The sequence below is a fragment of the Alligator mississippiensis genome, chromosome 3 (genome assembly GCF_030867095.1).
Source record: "Alligator mississippiensis isolate rAllMis1 chromosome 3, rAllMis1, whole genome shotgun sequence".
Lineage (NCBI taxonomy): Eukaryota > Metazoa > Chordata > Crocodylia > Alligatoridae > Alligator > Alligator mississippiensis.
Genome location: NC_081826.1, coordinates 275,325,012 through 275,341,643, shown reverse-complemented (window position 1 = coordinate 275,341,643; position 16,632 = coordinate 275,325,012). Strand labels below are relative to the sequence as shown.

The 16,632-nt window shown below is 42.9% G+C and overlaps 1 protein-coding gene across 1 annotated transcript in view; it reads right to left on the bottom strand.

Moving 5' to 3' along the window:
• Positions 1-13,987, bottom strand: part of PLCXD3 (phosphatidylinositol specific phospholipase C X domain containing 3) — a 151,603-nt gene extending 137,616 nt beyond the window's left edge. Inside the window, exon 1 of the mRNA XM_006275176.4 lies at positions 13,831-13,987. Within this exon, the coding sequence (XP_006275238.1) occupies positions 13,831-13,933 (103 nt within the window). The 5' untranslated portion in view covers positions 13,934-13,987. The remainder of the gene's footprint in view (positions 1-13,830) is intronic.
• Positions 13,988-16,632: the final 2,645 nt, after the last annotated feature.

Sequence of the window (16,632 nt, the reverse complement as noted above, 5' to 3'; positions counted from 1 at the left end):
TCTAAGAGTAAGACTTGTATAGAGATTATCCTCACTAGAACAAAGACCTAGTTATCGAATACAAAAACTAGTCAGTCTGCTACACCTTAGCATGGTACAACCAAAATTGTCTTAAAAGGAGAAAAAAAGCTATATTCAATTAAAAGCACAAGGGGAGGAAAAAAAACCTTGCTTACATTGCTCAACAAAATTAATGTGATTTTAAATGAAAAAAAATGCTCTCTGAAAAGTCAGAGTTGTAGTTCTCATAACCTCAACCCATCTATGTATCTATTTAAAAATTTTTTTTTTAAATGTTGAGGTCAAAATGTGTGAAAGATGTCATACAAAATGTATTTTAACCACTTTTAAAAGTTCCAAAGATAATGCATTTGCAGCATTAAATAGAAGCAGAAGGAAAGAACAGTTTGGATGCATAGGAAAAGGGGTGAAGATGTTTGCAGCCAAGATTTAAAATGAAATGAGAAGTCAATGAGGCAGTGAGACAGGAATAATTCCAGATGGCAAAAATGTGTTCTCCTCTGCAGCACCTGCCAACATTAGTGAGATTTTTCTGCAGGGTCAGAGAAAAAAATAATTCTATTAGGAGTAAGATACAGAATGGAGAGTAGACAAAGCAATGCATTAAATACACAGCTCTTGTTTTAAAAAAAAAACCAGTTAAATGCTTTGGTTCAGACCCTGCAGCCAAACAGAAACTAACAGAAAAGTCTAAGATGGTTTCATTTCTTTGGGAGTTGAGGAGAAGCAGACATCCTCCTTCCAACCATTCTGGAATCCAGAGAATTGGGACTTGGGGAGGCTACGGATAAGGGAAATGAATAGGAAAAGCAAGAAACAAAAACAGTGTGTCATGGAGCAGGGTTTCAAGGGCAGACAGCAAAGCAATGACATACAGTATATAGACATACTGACTGACAGGTTGAACATTCAGGTAAGCTATCATCAAGGAACAGTACAAGGTTACAATTATTAGAAGCAAAGAGAAGAAAAAAGAAAGTCAAGGAGGTAGATGGATGTTGGTCATTCATCTATGGTCTCAAAACAAAAAGTTTTCCCCTTGCACAAGACAAAATTGACACAATGACTTGGGTCTGGGAGAGGGAAAAACATTTAATATACATTGGAAACGTATCTGTAGTTTGACTTCTTTGTTGCAAGGTAGTTAAAAGTAAAATTCAGACCTAGAGGATGAGGTCTGTGCCTGCTAGAAGTTTAGTTTCTAAAAAGGATTGCTATTCAAGTTCAAAATAAAAGGATAAAAAGTACCTGAATAATATTCAACAACTGGATACTTATGCTTGTTCATCCTGATAAGAAAACCTGTTAAATCACTTTTGGAATTAAAACTTTCCAAGAAGTTTTCTTGCTGAGCTAAGAACAAGTCTAAGAAATGTCCATCCAAGAGGTAATATCTTATCAACCAAAAGACACTAAAATAAAGGACTGAAATTACAATGTCATGTAAAACAGCTTTGGTGCTACTTCTGCAATGTTATAATTCATAAAACAAGCAGAATATTCCAGAAACAGTAAGACAAGGTTCTTTAGGTAAGTCCGATATCTTTTATTAGACCAACTCAAATAGTTGGAAAAATTCTTCTTAGCAAGCTTTCAGACACACACGCCCTTTGTCAGGCTGAGGAAGTGTCACACGCAATAAAACAAGTAAACACAACCAGTATACAAACAGTAAAACAACTAAAGCTTGTTCAGTGAAGAATGGAATTAGGCATAAAGCACTTTGAAGTACTTTGAAGTTCTAGTCCTAGGACTGCTGCCATATTCTAAATGTGTGCCAAATAATACAGCTAGTCATGGAGTGCGGGAGCCCCTCCCCAGTACACATATGCAAAACTGTTTCAAACCTACATAGAGCACAGGAAACAGGATGTAGGAACAACTTCTAAAGCAGTATCTCGTTATTAAATTATAAACCTGTAAGGGTGCACGTCTGTAAAAATAATGCCATAAATCTATAATGCACAATACCTCTGTCATCTTTTATAGATTGCTTTTAAAACCTGTATTGATGGCTTAATTGCTCCCTGTGAAGCCACAAGCATGACTTAATCACCCGTCTAACTGTAACAAATTTGCAGGAGCAGCATGTATTACTAAGAGGCCTTTGTTTTCTCGCTCTTTATTTTTCTTTCTTCCTTCTCCTTTCTATAGTCACTGCCAAATTATGTCTCTTCATAAATTGTGAAGAAACAGATATATCTTAAATAAAAAGGAAAATATTTATGACAGCCTGTTGTATTCAAAGCTTATACTGAGCTCTGAGAACAAAATGGCTACTTGGCTCTAGCCATTTTGAAAAATGGCATGTGCCTGAAAGCTTGTGCAATATACCTTCCAACTATACAGATAATCCAAAAAATATCAACACAAATACACCCTTGCCTTCTGAACTATACACACACACAGTCTTGATAAACATTTTAAAAGACTAAGAAAAATGAAAAACATACAAGTTCATAGATAACAGAGAGAAATATAACTAATCCACTTAAAGTTATTCTATTTTTTTCTTAAAACTGGTTTTTAGAAATGAAAAGAAAAAGAATTAAAAGTGTCACAATATAATGGTACAGATACCTAGACTATAAGGCTAGAAGGAGTCTTCTGCATAAGTTATAGGACTTTCCTGAGCTAAATCTTGCTTCAAGTCCAAGTCCTATCCACCATGACTGCTTCTCCTCCAAGTCCTTTCCAGAGTCACTGCTTCCCAGGATAGACATGCACTCTTTATTCTGAGAAATATACCTTAATCTGTGATAAAATGCATACTGCCTGCTTGCATCCATTTTATCAAGTGATACAAGTTACACAAGCAGTAACTGGTGTTACTGGAAAGTAGCAGCCCGGTACAATTGCCTAGTGATGTTTACTGTACAGTAGCTTGTTACTACTGCGTAGTAGCGTCACATCACAGTTCATGCCCGGTGATGGTACTACTGCTGGTGATGCTACTGCGCAGTAGTAACGTGCTACTGTGTAGTAAGTGTCTCCTGGAGCAGTGAGGGCTGACTGACAAGGGGGTGGTGGGGTGGCAAGCCCAGCTGGGGATACAGCCCAGCCTGCAGGGGGCAGGGGCAGAGACTGCACCCTCCCTGCCCTACCCTCCATCCCTCCAAGTAAACCCTGGCTGAGGGCTGGGGTTAAACACCCTTTACCCCATTCAAACTTACTGCTAGTTGCAACTGTAGATTACAAATACCTGAGGTACCTGGAAGCAGGAAGAAGAAGTGATGAGCAACCCTGCAGAGTCCTGCTGCTGTAATTCTGGCCTGCAAATCCCAGAGACCTCGGGGGCAACAGGAAGAGGAAATGAACACACAGCCAAAAAGCCCTGCTCTAGCACCCGCCGGCTTCTAGCCTGACCCATTACAGACATATGGCTACATTTCCTGAAGCAAAGATAAATGTCTATTCATTTCTGTTTCAATGTATTCTGTGCAGTTTAGACTTACCTGCAAAGACTGAATTGATTCAGCCTTGGGCTTTTTGACTGACTGTACTTAGCCCTAGATGTTAAACAGCATAGGATCAAAAATGGTCCCCGGGGGAACCCCTCTAGAATCCCTCCTACTCAGTAATGATTCACCATTTGAGTTACATTTTGGGATCTGTCAGTAATCCAGACTTTAATCCAATTTCATATCGGTTTTATATCACTTGAGTGTCTTAAAATGTTATGAAATGTTAAAATCAAATACCTTTCAGATGTCTAAGCAATACTGCTTCCTCAAAAGAAAAAAAAAATTAGTTTTAATATGATCTCTTTCCCATAAACCCAGGTCGCTCAGCATAAATAATACAACCCTACTTTAATTCTTCATTAATCAAGCACTGTATCAGCCATTCTAGAATTCTGCCAGAGACCAATCTCCTGACAGACCTATAATTACTGCCTCATTCCTTGTTCCCCCTTTAAATATTGGAAGTACGTTGGTTTTCTCCCAGTTCTCTAGAGCTTCTCCACTGTATAAACAAGTACATTTTCACTTTCAAAGATCCCACGACTCTCAGAATCATTTGGATGCGAGTTACCTGAACTTTTTGATTTTAGAATGTTGATTTTTAGTAATTCAAATTTAACATCTTTCTTAAATATTATCCAAATGGAAAGTATCAGCATCATATAATATGAGCACACCAGCTGGCTTTTCCTCGCAAACACAGAGAAGAAATATTTATTGAATGACTAAAATGGTGGAAGTATCTAGGAATGAACTGACACAAGTGCTAGGACTCCCCTTTTACCAGTGTATTCATATATTCTTTCTTACTGCCCCTTACCTCTGCAGACTACAGAGCTCTCCTTTATGGTTCTTCACTTTTTTATCAGTTTTCTAGGGTTACTAGCTTTTAGTTTATATCAGCTGGTATTTTTCATTCGCTACTTTATTTTTATACACACACATTATTTTTAGTTGCTTTCAGTTTCTTCCTAAGCTATAGTGATCCTTCAAGGCAGAAACGTGGTTTTGTTTTTACCATACTCCGTTGTTCACTTTTTCTCTTTTATACCATATGTTCTTCCTTGTAATAAATGTTTTTGTTTTTCTGTTACTTTACCTAAATGCCTATGGTAAATTATGATTTTGAGCAAATAAATAATCCAGGCATACCCATTCAGCAAAGTGGAGACCAATAAATTTACACAAACCCAGGGTGTATCTCTAGGATTACCGCAACACTAGGGTTTTGCCACAGCCATCTTCTTCAGTTCTCCTTATAGTTTCCCACATGGCAACGTCTATAATGCTGAAATCCAGATAGGTAAAACCTGAAGTATTCCTTTTGCCTATAAACATCATTTGTTAAGGAAACACACTGATTAGTATGGCATCTTTGATGATAAAGTGAAATCCATGTTTTACTTTCTCTCACTCTCTGTGCAAAACTGTCTTTATTTATTTCTTTAAAATTTATTTTCAAACATTTCATGCTAATGATGGTTAATTTACAGGCTGTAATTGCCCAAATTGCCCTTCTCCCACCTGCTAAAATATATTTGCTATTGTCTGCTCATATGAGATTACTATGACTCAAGACATTTAGTAGAAATTCTTGTCACAGACTTAGAATTTAATATGCCAGTTTTTAGAGAGTTATTTGGTTCTGGCTCTCTTTAAAACCACTGGGGGAAAAGTAGGAAGCATATGTTTCAAAGTGCCATCCTTCCTCATACCCATTTCTAGTCTTTTTAATAGGTTACCTTTGGGGAAAAGAAGACTGTCTAGATACAGCCATAGAAAATGCCTTGCCAACACCTCGTCATTTAAATTATCAAACAAGCTTCAGTTCTGCCTCCTCCAACAACTGTTGTGTGGTACCATGGCACAAGGAGCACAAGTACCTCTGAGGTGACTGGATCCCATGTAATTTAGGGTTCAGTAGGTCAACACCAAGCATTTAGAAGCCACTGGGCAGACAGCATGAATGGCAGTGGCTTGGGTCTTGTAGGCTCTGAATGAGGATGGGCTGACACACTTAATATGGGTTGTGCTATCAAAATAGATTTAAGTGTGAGGTGCATTACAGATGGTTAATATCAAGGTGACAAAAGGATAATAGAAGGAACTGCATCTGCTGAAAAAGGGGACAGCTTCCAATTCTTGAAATGAAAAATGGGGAAATAAAATCACACCTACACATCCAAGATCTGCTCAACACTCCACAAAGTATCCTCAAGTGACAAAGGTCAGACAGAAACACTTGTTTAGAATTAGAGGTGCACCGATCAAGACTTTTTGGGCCAATACCAATGGCCAATTTTTAGCAAGCCATATTGGCCATACCGATCCGATTCCAGTATGCAACCAGGCAGCTTGGTGAGCAGCCAGGTTTAGCTGGTAAGTCTGTTGGGGGATGGGGATGGGGTAAGTGGGGAGGGAAGGGTGGTGGGGTGGCAGATAGAGGCCCCCGCAGTGAGGGAGGGAGTGGGGCTGGACCAGGGGCAGTGGTAGGGGTAGGGGAAGGCACTTACAGCTGGGGTGGAGCATGGGACAGAGCCACAAGCACCTTGTCCAGGGGGTGCAGAGAAGGGGCAGCTCCTCCTGCTATGCGCACCCCAGAAGGCCATGGGCAAGGGCGGGCTGCTGTTGCAGGCTGGGGCCAGGGCTGCGCCAGGCTCATCCCAGCGGGGGGCTGTGCCAGGCTGTGCTTGCGGCAGGCAGCAGCGGTGCTGGGAGCAGGACTACAGGAGGGGCTGCAGTCACTCCAAAATTTGCCGTAGTGCCACCACCCGCCCCTCCCAGCACTGCCGCCACCACCTGGCCACAGCACAGCACAGCCCAACCCAGCCCCCCACCAGGAAGAGCCCAGCTCTGCCCTGACCCCAGCCCACAGCGGCAGCTGACCACGCCCTGTGTGCAGATCTGGGGGTACATGGCCCCCAAGCTCTCCCATGGTACCACACAACAGTTGTTGGAGGAGGCAGAACTGAAGATTGTTTGATAATTTAAACGACGAGGTGTTGGCATGTAGCAGCAGAAGCCCTCCCTCTCCCCGCACATCGCTCAGTCCCACACCCCGTCCTGGCTGAGCAGCACCTGCCCCTGCCCCAGCCCCAGCTCCAATACCTCCCTTACTGTGGGGACCTTGGACTGCACCCATGCACCTTTCCCTACAACAGACTTACCAGCCAGACCTGGCTGCTCTTCACACTGTTGGGCTGCACTCCTGACTGCCTGCATGTGTGCTATGTCTGCAAGCATGCATGTGGTATTTATTGGCCACAGTATTGGCCACTTGGCCAAACAAATCCAATTGCCAATAGAGTCAATTTTCCTTATACTGATGCCAATCCAATATGGGAAAGATGTATCAGTGCACCTCTATTTAGAATATACACTGGCGACACGCAAGGGGTGCACACAGGTGCACATGCACCCCCGAGCTTGGCGGTGCACCCCTTGCAAAAAGCGCCGCCGCCAATGCTGCCAACGGCATCTTTGGGTTGCCACCACCCTCTCCACCCCCCTGGCCGCTGACACCGCTACAGGCACCTGTGGGAGCTCACTGTTGCCAATGCTGCCGCTGCCAATGCTGCCGCCACCTGTGGAAACTCACTGTGCCCCCCCAGCCTCCAGGGGCATGCGGTATTCATGTGAATATATACCACATACCTTAAATATCACTGGAAAATGTTGCTTATGGCAGGTTCAGGTCTAAACAAGTAATTCTGGTGGAAAAAGTAAACATAGGAAGAATAAAGAGGAAATTGTTTGCAGCAAATTATTTCCAAAGGCACTTCAGAAGTTCAGAATATTAGTGCCAGCCCTACGGAAATGGATAAATAAGCAGTGTAGTCCAAACAGTATGACATATCTATTTATCACATGACTAACATCTCTGTGGTATGTGTATGCTCATTCACTCATGGCCTACATGGTGCACAGTATCTAATCAGTGGGAGATTTGTTAAGAAAATTCTGTCTACTGATGACAGTTTATTTTAATACATTGATTATAATTCATGCCCTGGAACCAGATAACAAATGATTGGTGCGTTCATAGTGTTGACTAAATACTTACAATATTTAACCTCTGCCACTCATGGAACCTAAGTTACTTATTTAATAGCATTCTATATTCTGGCATCTTTAGCAAACACAGTGGTAAAAAAAAATATTTTGCACACATACAAAGGTAATTCTGCTTAATTCTGCTGTCCTTTTACTACTAAATAACACAAAGCTGTTTCTAAAACAGATTGTTATAACTTTAGCAGTCTAAATCTTTTAATATGAAAGGCAAATTACCCATGTCAGAGGAATATAAAATGGGACAGCTTCATAAAACTGTATTCTGTCATTGTGCTCAATGTAATTAGCAACAGGAGATTAAATGTGCATCTGCTGCTTTCTGGTATTTGGGAACTTATGTTCTTCTTATACAGAATTTGCATGTTCCTCTTTATAAAAATGGAAAATTATAAGAAGTTTTAGCGTAGAGACTTTCAGGCAAAATACTGTAGATATAAACCTAACTGGAAAATCCTCAAGGAAATACCATGATAATCATCATCACATTAAATGATATTGCTTCCAACAGAAACATTTCTGGTTATTACAAAATTGATGTATCGGCAATATTGTGGATACTTTTATTCTGGATAACTATTCTGTGGTCTCAAAGAAGAGTCCTGACTTCTGGAAATCAAAATACCTGGTTAGAATTACTTAGACTTGAAGCCAGTTAATGTACTTTATCGGAGTGATGGCAAAATGCAATATTAACTGTGGAGCGTGAATTGACAAGAATTAACTGTTAAGATACTGGACAAATTACTGCCTGAATTAGATTAACAATTGACCTATAAAATAGACTACATATGATATTCTGGTAAAAATGAAACTAATGCGAATGATCAAGATAATAATCTTTACTGCCTGAACTCTGATCTTACTATGTAAGACAGCCAGGTGTTAGAGAGGAATATAATTAACAGCATAGGTTAATGTGTTAAAAGCTGAAAGTGGAATGTTCTATGTATGCCTAGGCAATTATCACATAGTATTGGGTTTCAGATTCCAAATATAATGTGCCAGGAATAAAAACTGTTCTGGTATTTTCCTTTAATTTTTTTTTTTTCTTGGAACATCCATTTTGGATCAGGGATGATGCATCCATTAGGAAACTAAATGTAATATTTTCAGACTATTTTGTTTATGGTAACAATGCCATAGGCATGATATCTAGGCTCTGAACTAAAATCTACCCTATTCCTTCTGCGTTAAGTTGAAATCAATCCACCAGCTGTACAATAAGTTTAAGTCATAGTGGAGTGAGAGAAGTAAGAAAAGCAATTTTCAAGAGATATTACCCATTAGAAATTAAATTTTGGTTTTCTAGAGCTTTCAAGAATCCTCAAGTTAAAAACAATGAAGGTTTGAAATAAGTAGTTTCTGCATGTGTCACATTAACTTACATGGACTATTAGAGATTCTGGCATGTGTATCATGCTAATGACAGTTATGTACACTTAGTACTAAGTGCTGAAGTGTGAACATACGGAAAAGAATTTGCAAAAAGATATTATGAGCTCATAGAAGTGAATGTCTTCAATAAGGAGAAATCCATCCGGCTTATGTTTATCTTGGTAAAAACCTGATGGTTCTTATATCTGTGTAAATGTTTGATACTACGTAATCAGAAGACCCTATTACTACAACTGGAAAACTACCTAAATAAGCTCAGCTCTTTCCAAAAACTAAGATCCACATTCCATGTCCCTGGCTCCTAAATGTTCTCTTGCTTTATACAAAATATATTCTTGAAAAATACAGTGTTGGCCAAACCCAACACATAAAAATTGGAGACCTGTGTAACTGGATAGGGTTTAGGACTAATAATAATATTTTACAGGGATAAAGGGACCAAACTGCAGATCTTAATTCTGTACCTAGTCTACATGAGTTTTGCTACCAAGTTACTGATTTCAATGAGAGAAGGATCTGTGCACAGCTCTTAAAAAGTGATATTTTCACTTACTTAAAAACAACAGACGTCCTGTAGTTAATGCTTTATTGGAACTAAACAGAAGTGTTGGCAGACTCAACAAAGAGGTCAGACCTCCAACAATTTTTCATTCCTAGAAGTAGCTGCTTCTGAAGAGAATCAAGGTATGTTAATAGAGCAGTGTAGGGAAACTTGTACTGTTGCTGCTAGATGGGTGGCACCTATATCTAAACAAAGCTATGTTTAGGAAATTACTACCCACGGCTGGGCAGAAAAATGGCCAGGAAATTTCTTACTATACACGCACCCATAAAGATTTTAAGGTCCCAGTGATATAAGTCAACTAAGTTAGCAACGGCCAACCTTTTTTGGCAAGAATACCACAAATTAGCTCCGCACCCTCACTGACTGACTCTCTGATCCCCTTCCCTTGCCCAATCTGCCGCTCTGCTTCCTATCTGCTGCTGTGCTGCCCATTCCCTTCCCAATCTGCCATGTAACAAACAGAGGCTCCATGTACTGCTTGTGGCACACATGTCCACACAGCTTGGCCATGCTCAAACTAACTAGCACTTTTTGCGTTCGTCTAATATATTTTAACATAAAAATACATAGCTGATTTGGTGACTACCTGCAGAAAACTGAGAAATCCACTCTAAAATAATACAATGAACCTGTAGTTTTCAGGGTCAATTACAAAATTAAGTTCCCTATGAATTGAATTTTATGAGAAATAAAATTTAGCTTGCTTGCAAATTAAAGCAACTGCAAAGCTAAACAAATAAAGTTATAGAATACTAGCTTGCTCTAACAGCAATTGGTTCTAGACGGATTCTCTAGCACCATATTTATGTACAGATATATTAGACCTATAGCAAAAAGATTTGCAGAAGGTAAGGAATCAAGCATTTTGTATTGGAAAAGACAGTAAGAAAAAATGGCAGCAAACATAAGGAAGAAGCCATTATCCCTTTTTTTAAAAAAAGCACAAGGCAGACAGTAGCAAATAAGAGTTTCAATTATACTGACTTGAAAAAAGTATGTCAAACTGGCAGTGTTATGATTGCAGTACATTTAGTGCCAACAGCTGGTAAACTGGGCTCCAAGAAATGAGGTGAGAAAGATTTACATTTATCATAAGTGTTTACTGGCCATCCTAAGAGCCATTACAATTTCAACAGCTCTGAGATCTCACTTGTGTTAGACTGCAGAGTAGAATATAAAGGACATAACCAACTTCCACAAAATTAAGTTTCCTATGAAACCAAGAATCTGATCTAACTTGATTAGCATTTTGGAGTTTGACACCAGATTTGCATCATTTTAATTTATTCTTAATTAGAGTCTGTTGTTGAGGGAAGGGAAGGAGGGGAAGAAAAGGACAATTGCTCTGGTAATCATGGCAAATCAGGCAATGTGATTATTATCTTTTAACTTATTCTGTTCAGTGAGAAGACTGATATTATGCCTAGGATGATGATTTTAAATGCAACATAAAATTAAACTCACATAATTCTCTGTTTACTAACAGGTGTGCATGTGGTGGAACTGGGGTAGAAATGGCACACACCGAAACCAAACTTGGATTTTCAGATGCCAACAAAGGATCAAAGTTGTCATATTCTTTGATTTTCAGTGATATTAACGGTACCCAATTCCCTCAAGTTTCTTTGAAATTCACAATATAAAAGATAATTCCATGACAGTGACTTATAAATGTCATTAGAGGAGATGCTACATTTTGTTCTGATATTTGCACATTTTGTATAATGCATGCTTTCATAAGGGAAGATATTATGACCCCAATCATGCTTGGACAATGTATTGGAACATGATAAAAACCTATTTAAGAGAAAGAAATAACAGCAGTACATACAATGCTAGCATATCTCTGGACTAATTCACCAGTATTCATATAGTAGAAAAAGAGGTGCTATACTGAGACTGCTTTACAGTTTTCACTATTTCCTCTGTCTAGTTGCACCTAAGTGGATTTACATTAGCCCATTTAAAATGCAACTGTGATATTACAATGACTTTTTAGCGTGTTTGTTTAGCCTAACAGAAGGCATTTAGAACTAGTCCGCCCAAAATGCATTTTTAATAATGTTCACCTCCCCCTCTATTTTAGTGGCAATGACTTTTTAGGGTGTGCCTGACATAGGGAAAGTAGATCTTTGGGGTGGGGTGGAAAGGGTGAGAGAATAATAGATTTATTCTTTAAAATGATAAGATATTAAGTTTACAATTTTTTTCTCTTCCATTCTTTTGATCTAAAGAAAAGAAACTGTAAATCAAATGTCTCTTCATTTTACACAAACATTTGCTAACAATAACTAACTGATTACCACACAGGGAAAGAGGGACAAATGATGAGTTACACTGTAATATATGTCAAATGGTAGACTGCACCCATCTTACATGAGACCACCTTAATATTACAAAATTATACAACTACTAATACTAATTAGTGACCTATTAATTTCACTTGTTCATCTGCCATCTGCATCGATACAAAATCATGCATCCATTGAACTGCAGAGCACTCATTGCTGGAGGTCTCATCAAGTAGTCCTTTTCCTTAGACATGCCTATGCAAGTATGAATAACAGTGTTAAATGTGACACCCCTGCAGATCTCAATCTTTTGCTGCAGCAAGTTTAAGTCAAGACTCCACACATGAAGCCCTTCAGTAAAATAATCACGATCCACTTTTAGAGTGCTCAGTGCAAGAAAAACCTACCTAAAATCAAGCTGGTCTAATAAAAGGTATCATCTCCACTACGAGTCCTAATTGCTTTTTCCTCTAGATTAATACAGCTACAACCTGGATACTCGGTCTCAAGCATATAAAGGCAGTTGTGGTTGAACCACTGGCCAGATAGTCAAGAAAAGGGCATAACTTATGTTTTAATTTAGATACGCAACTGGCCAAATATACAACTCACATTCTTAGTTGTTAACACTTTCTTATGGGACAGTCTGCTAGATTTCAACTGGTATCTACTAAATATAAAAGGATTTCTTCTCCCCCTCTGGTACACTTTGCCACTCCAGTCACCTGCAAACAGGTATTTACTGAGACAACAGGTTTGGCATTTTCAAGGATCTCCTTTGCTTTCTGTCTTGGGCTCGAACCCTTTACTAGCCACTGACTTCAGAAGCATGCAAGGGTGGAAGATCCAAGCACCAACAAATAAAAGATACGGGCCCATCCTTTCTTTCCAGCTCTTTAGATTTTGAATACGTTTCCCATGAATGATAAGGCCCTTACGTGCTCTCCCTAAACAAGTGACCTACACTTGACATAGCCTTGACAGCAGAGTGGGTGTAAGGAGCATGCTGAGGAGGAGCCCCTAATGATGAGAAGACACTTGGCTCCTGACAGCTCACAGCTCTCACGGGCAGGACTGCAGGGGTTAAGTGGTTCCCAACCTTTTAACACTCCAGACTGCTCTGGAGACTGGGACAGTTCAAAGGAGCATTTTTAATATTTTTTTGGTGCCTAGTAGCTGCCGAGCTTCCAACAACCAGCGCAGGTGAAGTGTGGAGCAGGAGGCTGGCAATACCTCCCTTTGCTCACGCAGATTGCCTGGGGACCCTGCATACACTTCAGCTGAGCGCCCTGCAGCGCAGCCCTGGAGCTCACCCCATCTGGCCTCTCTCCTACACGCACGCACACACACGTCCATTTCCTTGCCCCTCAGGGAAGACCCCACACACACACACCACACACACATTGACATGCATGCACGCACAACCCCTGTCCATGTCCTTGCCCCCTCTGGGAAGACCCCACACACATCTGACACACACACATACACACACACTACATGCCTGACACACCACACACACCCCTGTCCATTTGCTTGCCCCTCTGGGAAGACACCCCCCCCAACACACACACACACACACACCCCTCAGCCCATTTCCTTGCCCCCCTGGGAAGACCACACACACCTGATACACACACACCTGACACACCACACACACCCCTGTCCATGTCCTTGCCCCTCTGGGAAGACCCCACACACACCTGGCACACACACACCTGACACACACACACACACACACACACACACCACTGTCCCTGTCCCTGAGGGCAGCCCCCCGGGGCGCAGGGGCGCGGGTGCTGGTGCTAGCCCGAGCCGACCTCCCCCCGCGCCGGGGCCGTGTCTGGGCCGAGGCTCGGGCGCAGGATCCGGCGGGTGCCCCAGCTCCGCGGGCGGGCGGCGGGCGGGCTGCGGAGGGGAGCGAGGCCCCGGGCGGGAGGCGGGAGCACGGGGAACCCGGTGCTCCGTGCCCCGTGGCCGCCCCGGCTCCATGCCGCAGGCGGGGGGCCGCCGCCGCGCCTACCTGGGATGGCCAGGTTGGTGAGGGGGACGCGGAGGATGCTCTCCGGCAAAGTTGCCATCCAGTCCGCGAAGCGCGGCTCGCTCCTGCCCTGCGACGAGGCCATGCTGCCGCCGGCCGCTTGCTGCTGTGCGCCCGCTGCCGCCGCCGCCGCCGCCGCCCGCCGCCCGCTCACACCCCGCGCGGCGCCACACCCACAGGATGGCGCAGCCACATGCTCATTTCCATAATGATGCCGGGCCCCCTCCGGCTCTGCCGGGCAGCCAGCGCGGCCCCGGCCTCCCGCCTCCGACCCCGCCCCCGGCTCTGGCTCTGGCAGGCTGCCCGGCTGGCGCCTCTCGGCGGCAGTTCGCTCCCCTTCGCCGTCGCCTCCCCGGCGGGGCCGGGCCGGGCCGGGCCGGGCCGGGCGCGGGGCACGGGGCGCCTCCCGCCGCAGCTCTCGGCTCCCCGCTGCCGGCCCTCGAGCTGCCCGGCCGCCCGCCTCACGCGCGGCTTTGCCCTTCAGGCTTCTTGACTGCCCGGATCATCTGCCCTGGGAGCTTTGGGGCACAGGTCCCCTCGCCTGGGACAACCCTCCCTTCATGACAAAGGTGCATGATGCGGCTGCTCTACGTCCATCCCGCTGGGTCAGACACCAGCTCTTTTCCTGTGTGAGGGAAGGGGAAGGGGAAAGGAAGGGAGGCGCCGCTAAGACAGAAGACCCTTGCTTTCTCTTGCTTCTTTGGGACCGCGCGGTCAGCAGGGAGAAGCGGCTTCCTTAGTGGAGCACAACCCTCGAGTCTTCTCCTGCCAGGTGGGGAGAGGAAGAGGTCTCTCCAAAGGGACATAGGCTTAGTTGAGCTCTGGCACCTGCAGAAATCTCCTGAGGGCAGTGGGAAAGCAGAAATCTATTTATCGGTCATGAAGGACAGATAAATAGAAGCGCGCACACATCTGAATCTTCACAGACACACATTTTGCTTGTTGGCTTGTGTTGCACCATGGAGAGCACACAACACCGGCGGCTCTCCCTATGCCTGAAGGAGGGTGTTTGTGCCTGGAAGCTTGCAAAGAACATTTTTTCCAAATATTTCATTGGTCTAATAAACAATATTATACCTCGCCAAAGAACCTTGTCACACACAAGTGTAACGTTCTGGCCTCCGAGATGTGGCCCTGGCCAGGACTGGAAAGGATAAAACTCCCTGTCCTGTGACAGCTTAGAATTTGCACGCTTCATCAGTTCTCATGATAGCGCCCCTTGATTTTCATTTGGCTTTATACAAGTGCAACCTCAACTAAAAGTCAAAGTTGCAATTTAGTCTTTTAACAATTTATGGCCCAGGCTAAACCTTCTTGGCCACTCAGCCTCTTCTGCATACCTCTTCTTTTCTCCATGGCATTTTCAGCTGCTGAGTGGACCAGTCGCATGGAAAAAAATTTCCATTCTACATTCCCTTTGTAACTGCTTCCAAATAGTATTTATTTAAAGCAGCATGTTAATAGTGAACTGGACATTTGTCCTTCTGCCTATGAGTCACTGATCTAGCGAACCTAATGAAGTATTGTAAGGCAGTTTTATAACAATTATATTGTGCTGTTACTTTATAATAATTCTAAATATTGATCCTTTGGATGCATTACAGCTATTTATTTTTATCAAGTTCTTTGACATCTGTATTGACTTTTCTTGCTAGCCTATTCAACTGTAATAAGCTTTGGCTTGATGTGATCTACTTGAATGAATATATCAAAGATAATTATTGAAAGAATGATTTTGAATTGTGGGGCACTATCAGTTAGTTATTGGCGTATCTGGAACTGCAGTATGAGCAAACTGAATTTTTAAAATAGGTTATTGCATGGTTATCCCATATGTTTTGCAAGAATTGCTTCAAGAAATCGGAGTAGTCACTAATAAATAATAATTGCTCACTTGTTTCAGATTTACAGCACAGATAAGATGACACACTTCTCCCTGAGAAAAGAGCAATGGAACCATTTCTTGGAGTTGATGGGTATAGGTTGTAGCTGTGTTGGTCTAAGGACATCAGCAGACAAGGTTCTTTGGGTAAATCTGGTATGTTTTATTACAACAACTCAAATAGTTGGCAAAATTCTTCTTTGCAAGCTTTTGGGTACAAACACCCTTCTTCAGGCTGAGGAAGCATCTGCAATTGGTCTGTGCTCTTCCTGGAGCTTGTCTGACTTGGAGCCGATGGAGCACTTTACCTATATTTTTAAATACAAATAAATGAATGGCTTCTTTGGGTCATTTCTTGTGAGAGTTACTGTAGCAGGCAGTAGGCCTGTGTGAAGCGGCTAGTACTCACTCTGGATTCGGATTCGGCCAATTCGGGGGACAGTGATTTGATTCGGTGATTCGAATTGCTGTCCCAAATCAATTTGGCCAAATCTGATTAAGAGATTCAGCCACCGCTGAATCAGCCGAATCTCCAAATCAAACAGGCCCCATGCCCTACCTGCTCTCCCAGCCCCATCAATGACTGCCCCGCCCGGCCCCAGTGTCCTGGCACTTTGAAGAAAAAAAAGAAGCCCCGCACTTACCGGTTGCTGCCAGGCAGGGGGGCAATCCCCACTGCCCCCACACTGCCCTGCACTGCGTAGGGGGCTCTGCCACGAGCCCCGAGAGGCCCCAACGGCCACTGTGGCAGCTAGTGAGTGATGGGCTTTTTTTTTTTTTTTTTTAATTAAAGTGCTGGGATGCTGGGGCTGGGCGAAGCAGCTATTGACAGGGCTGGGAGAGTGGGTGGTGGGTCGGAGGTGCTCAGGGGGGCTGGGGGAGCAGGCAGGGGATGGGGCCTG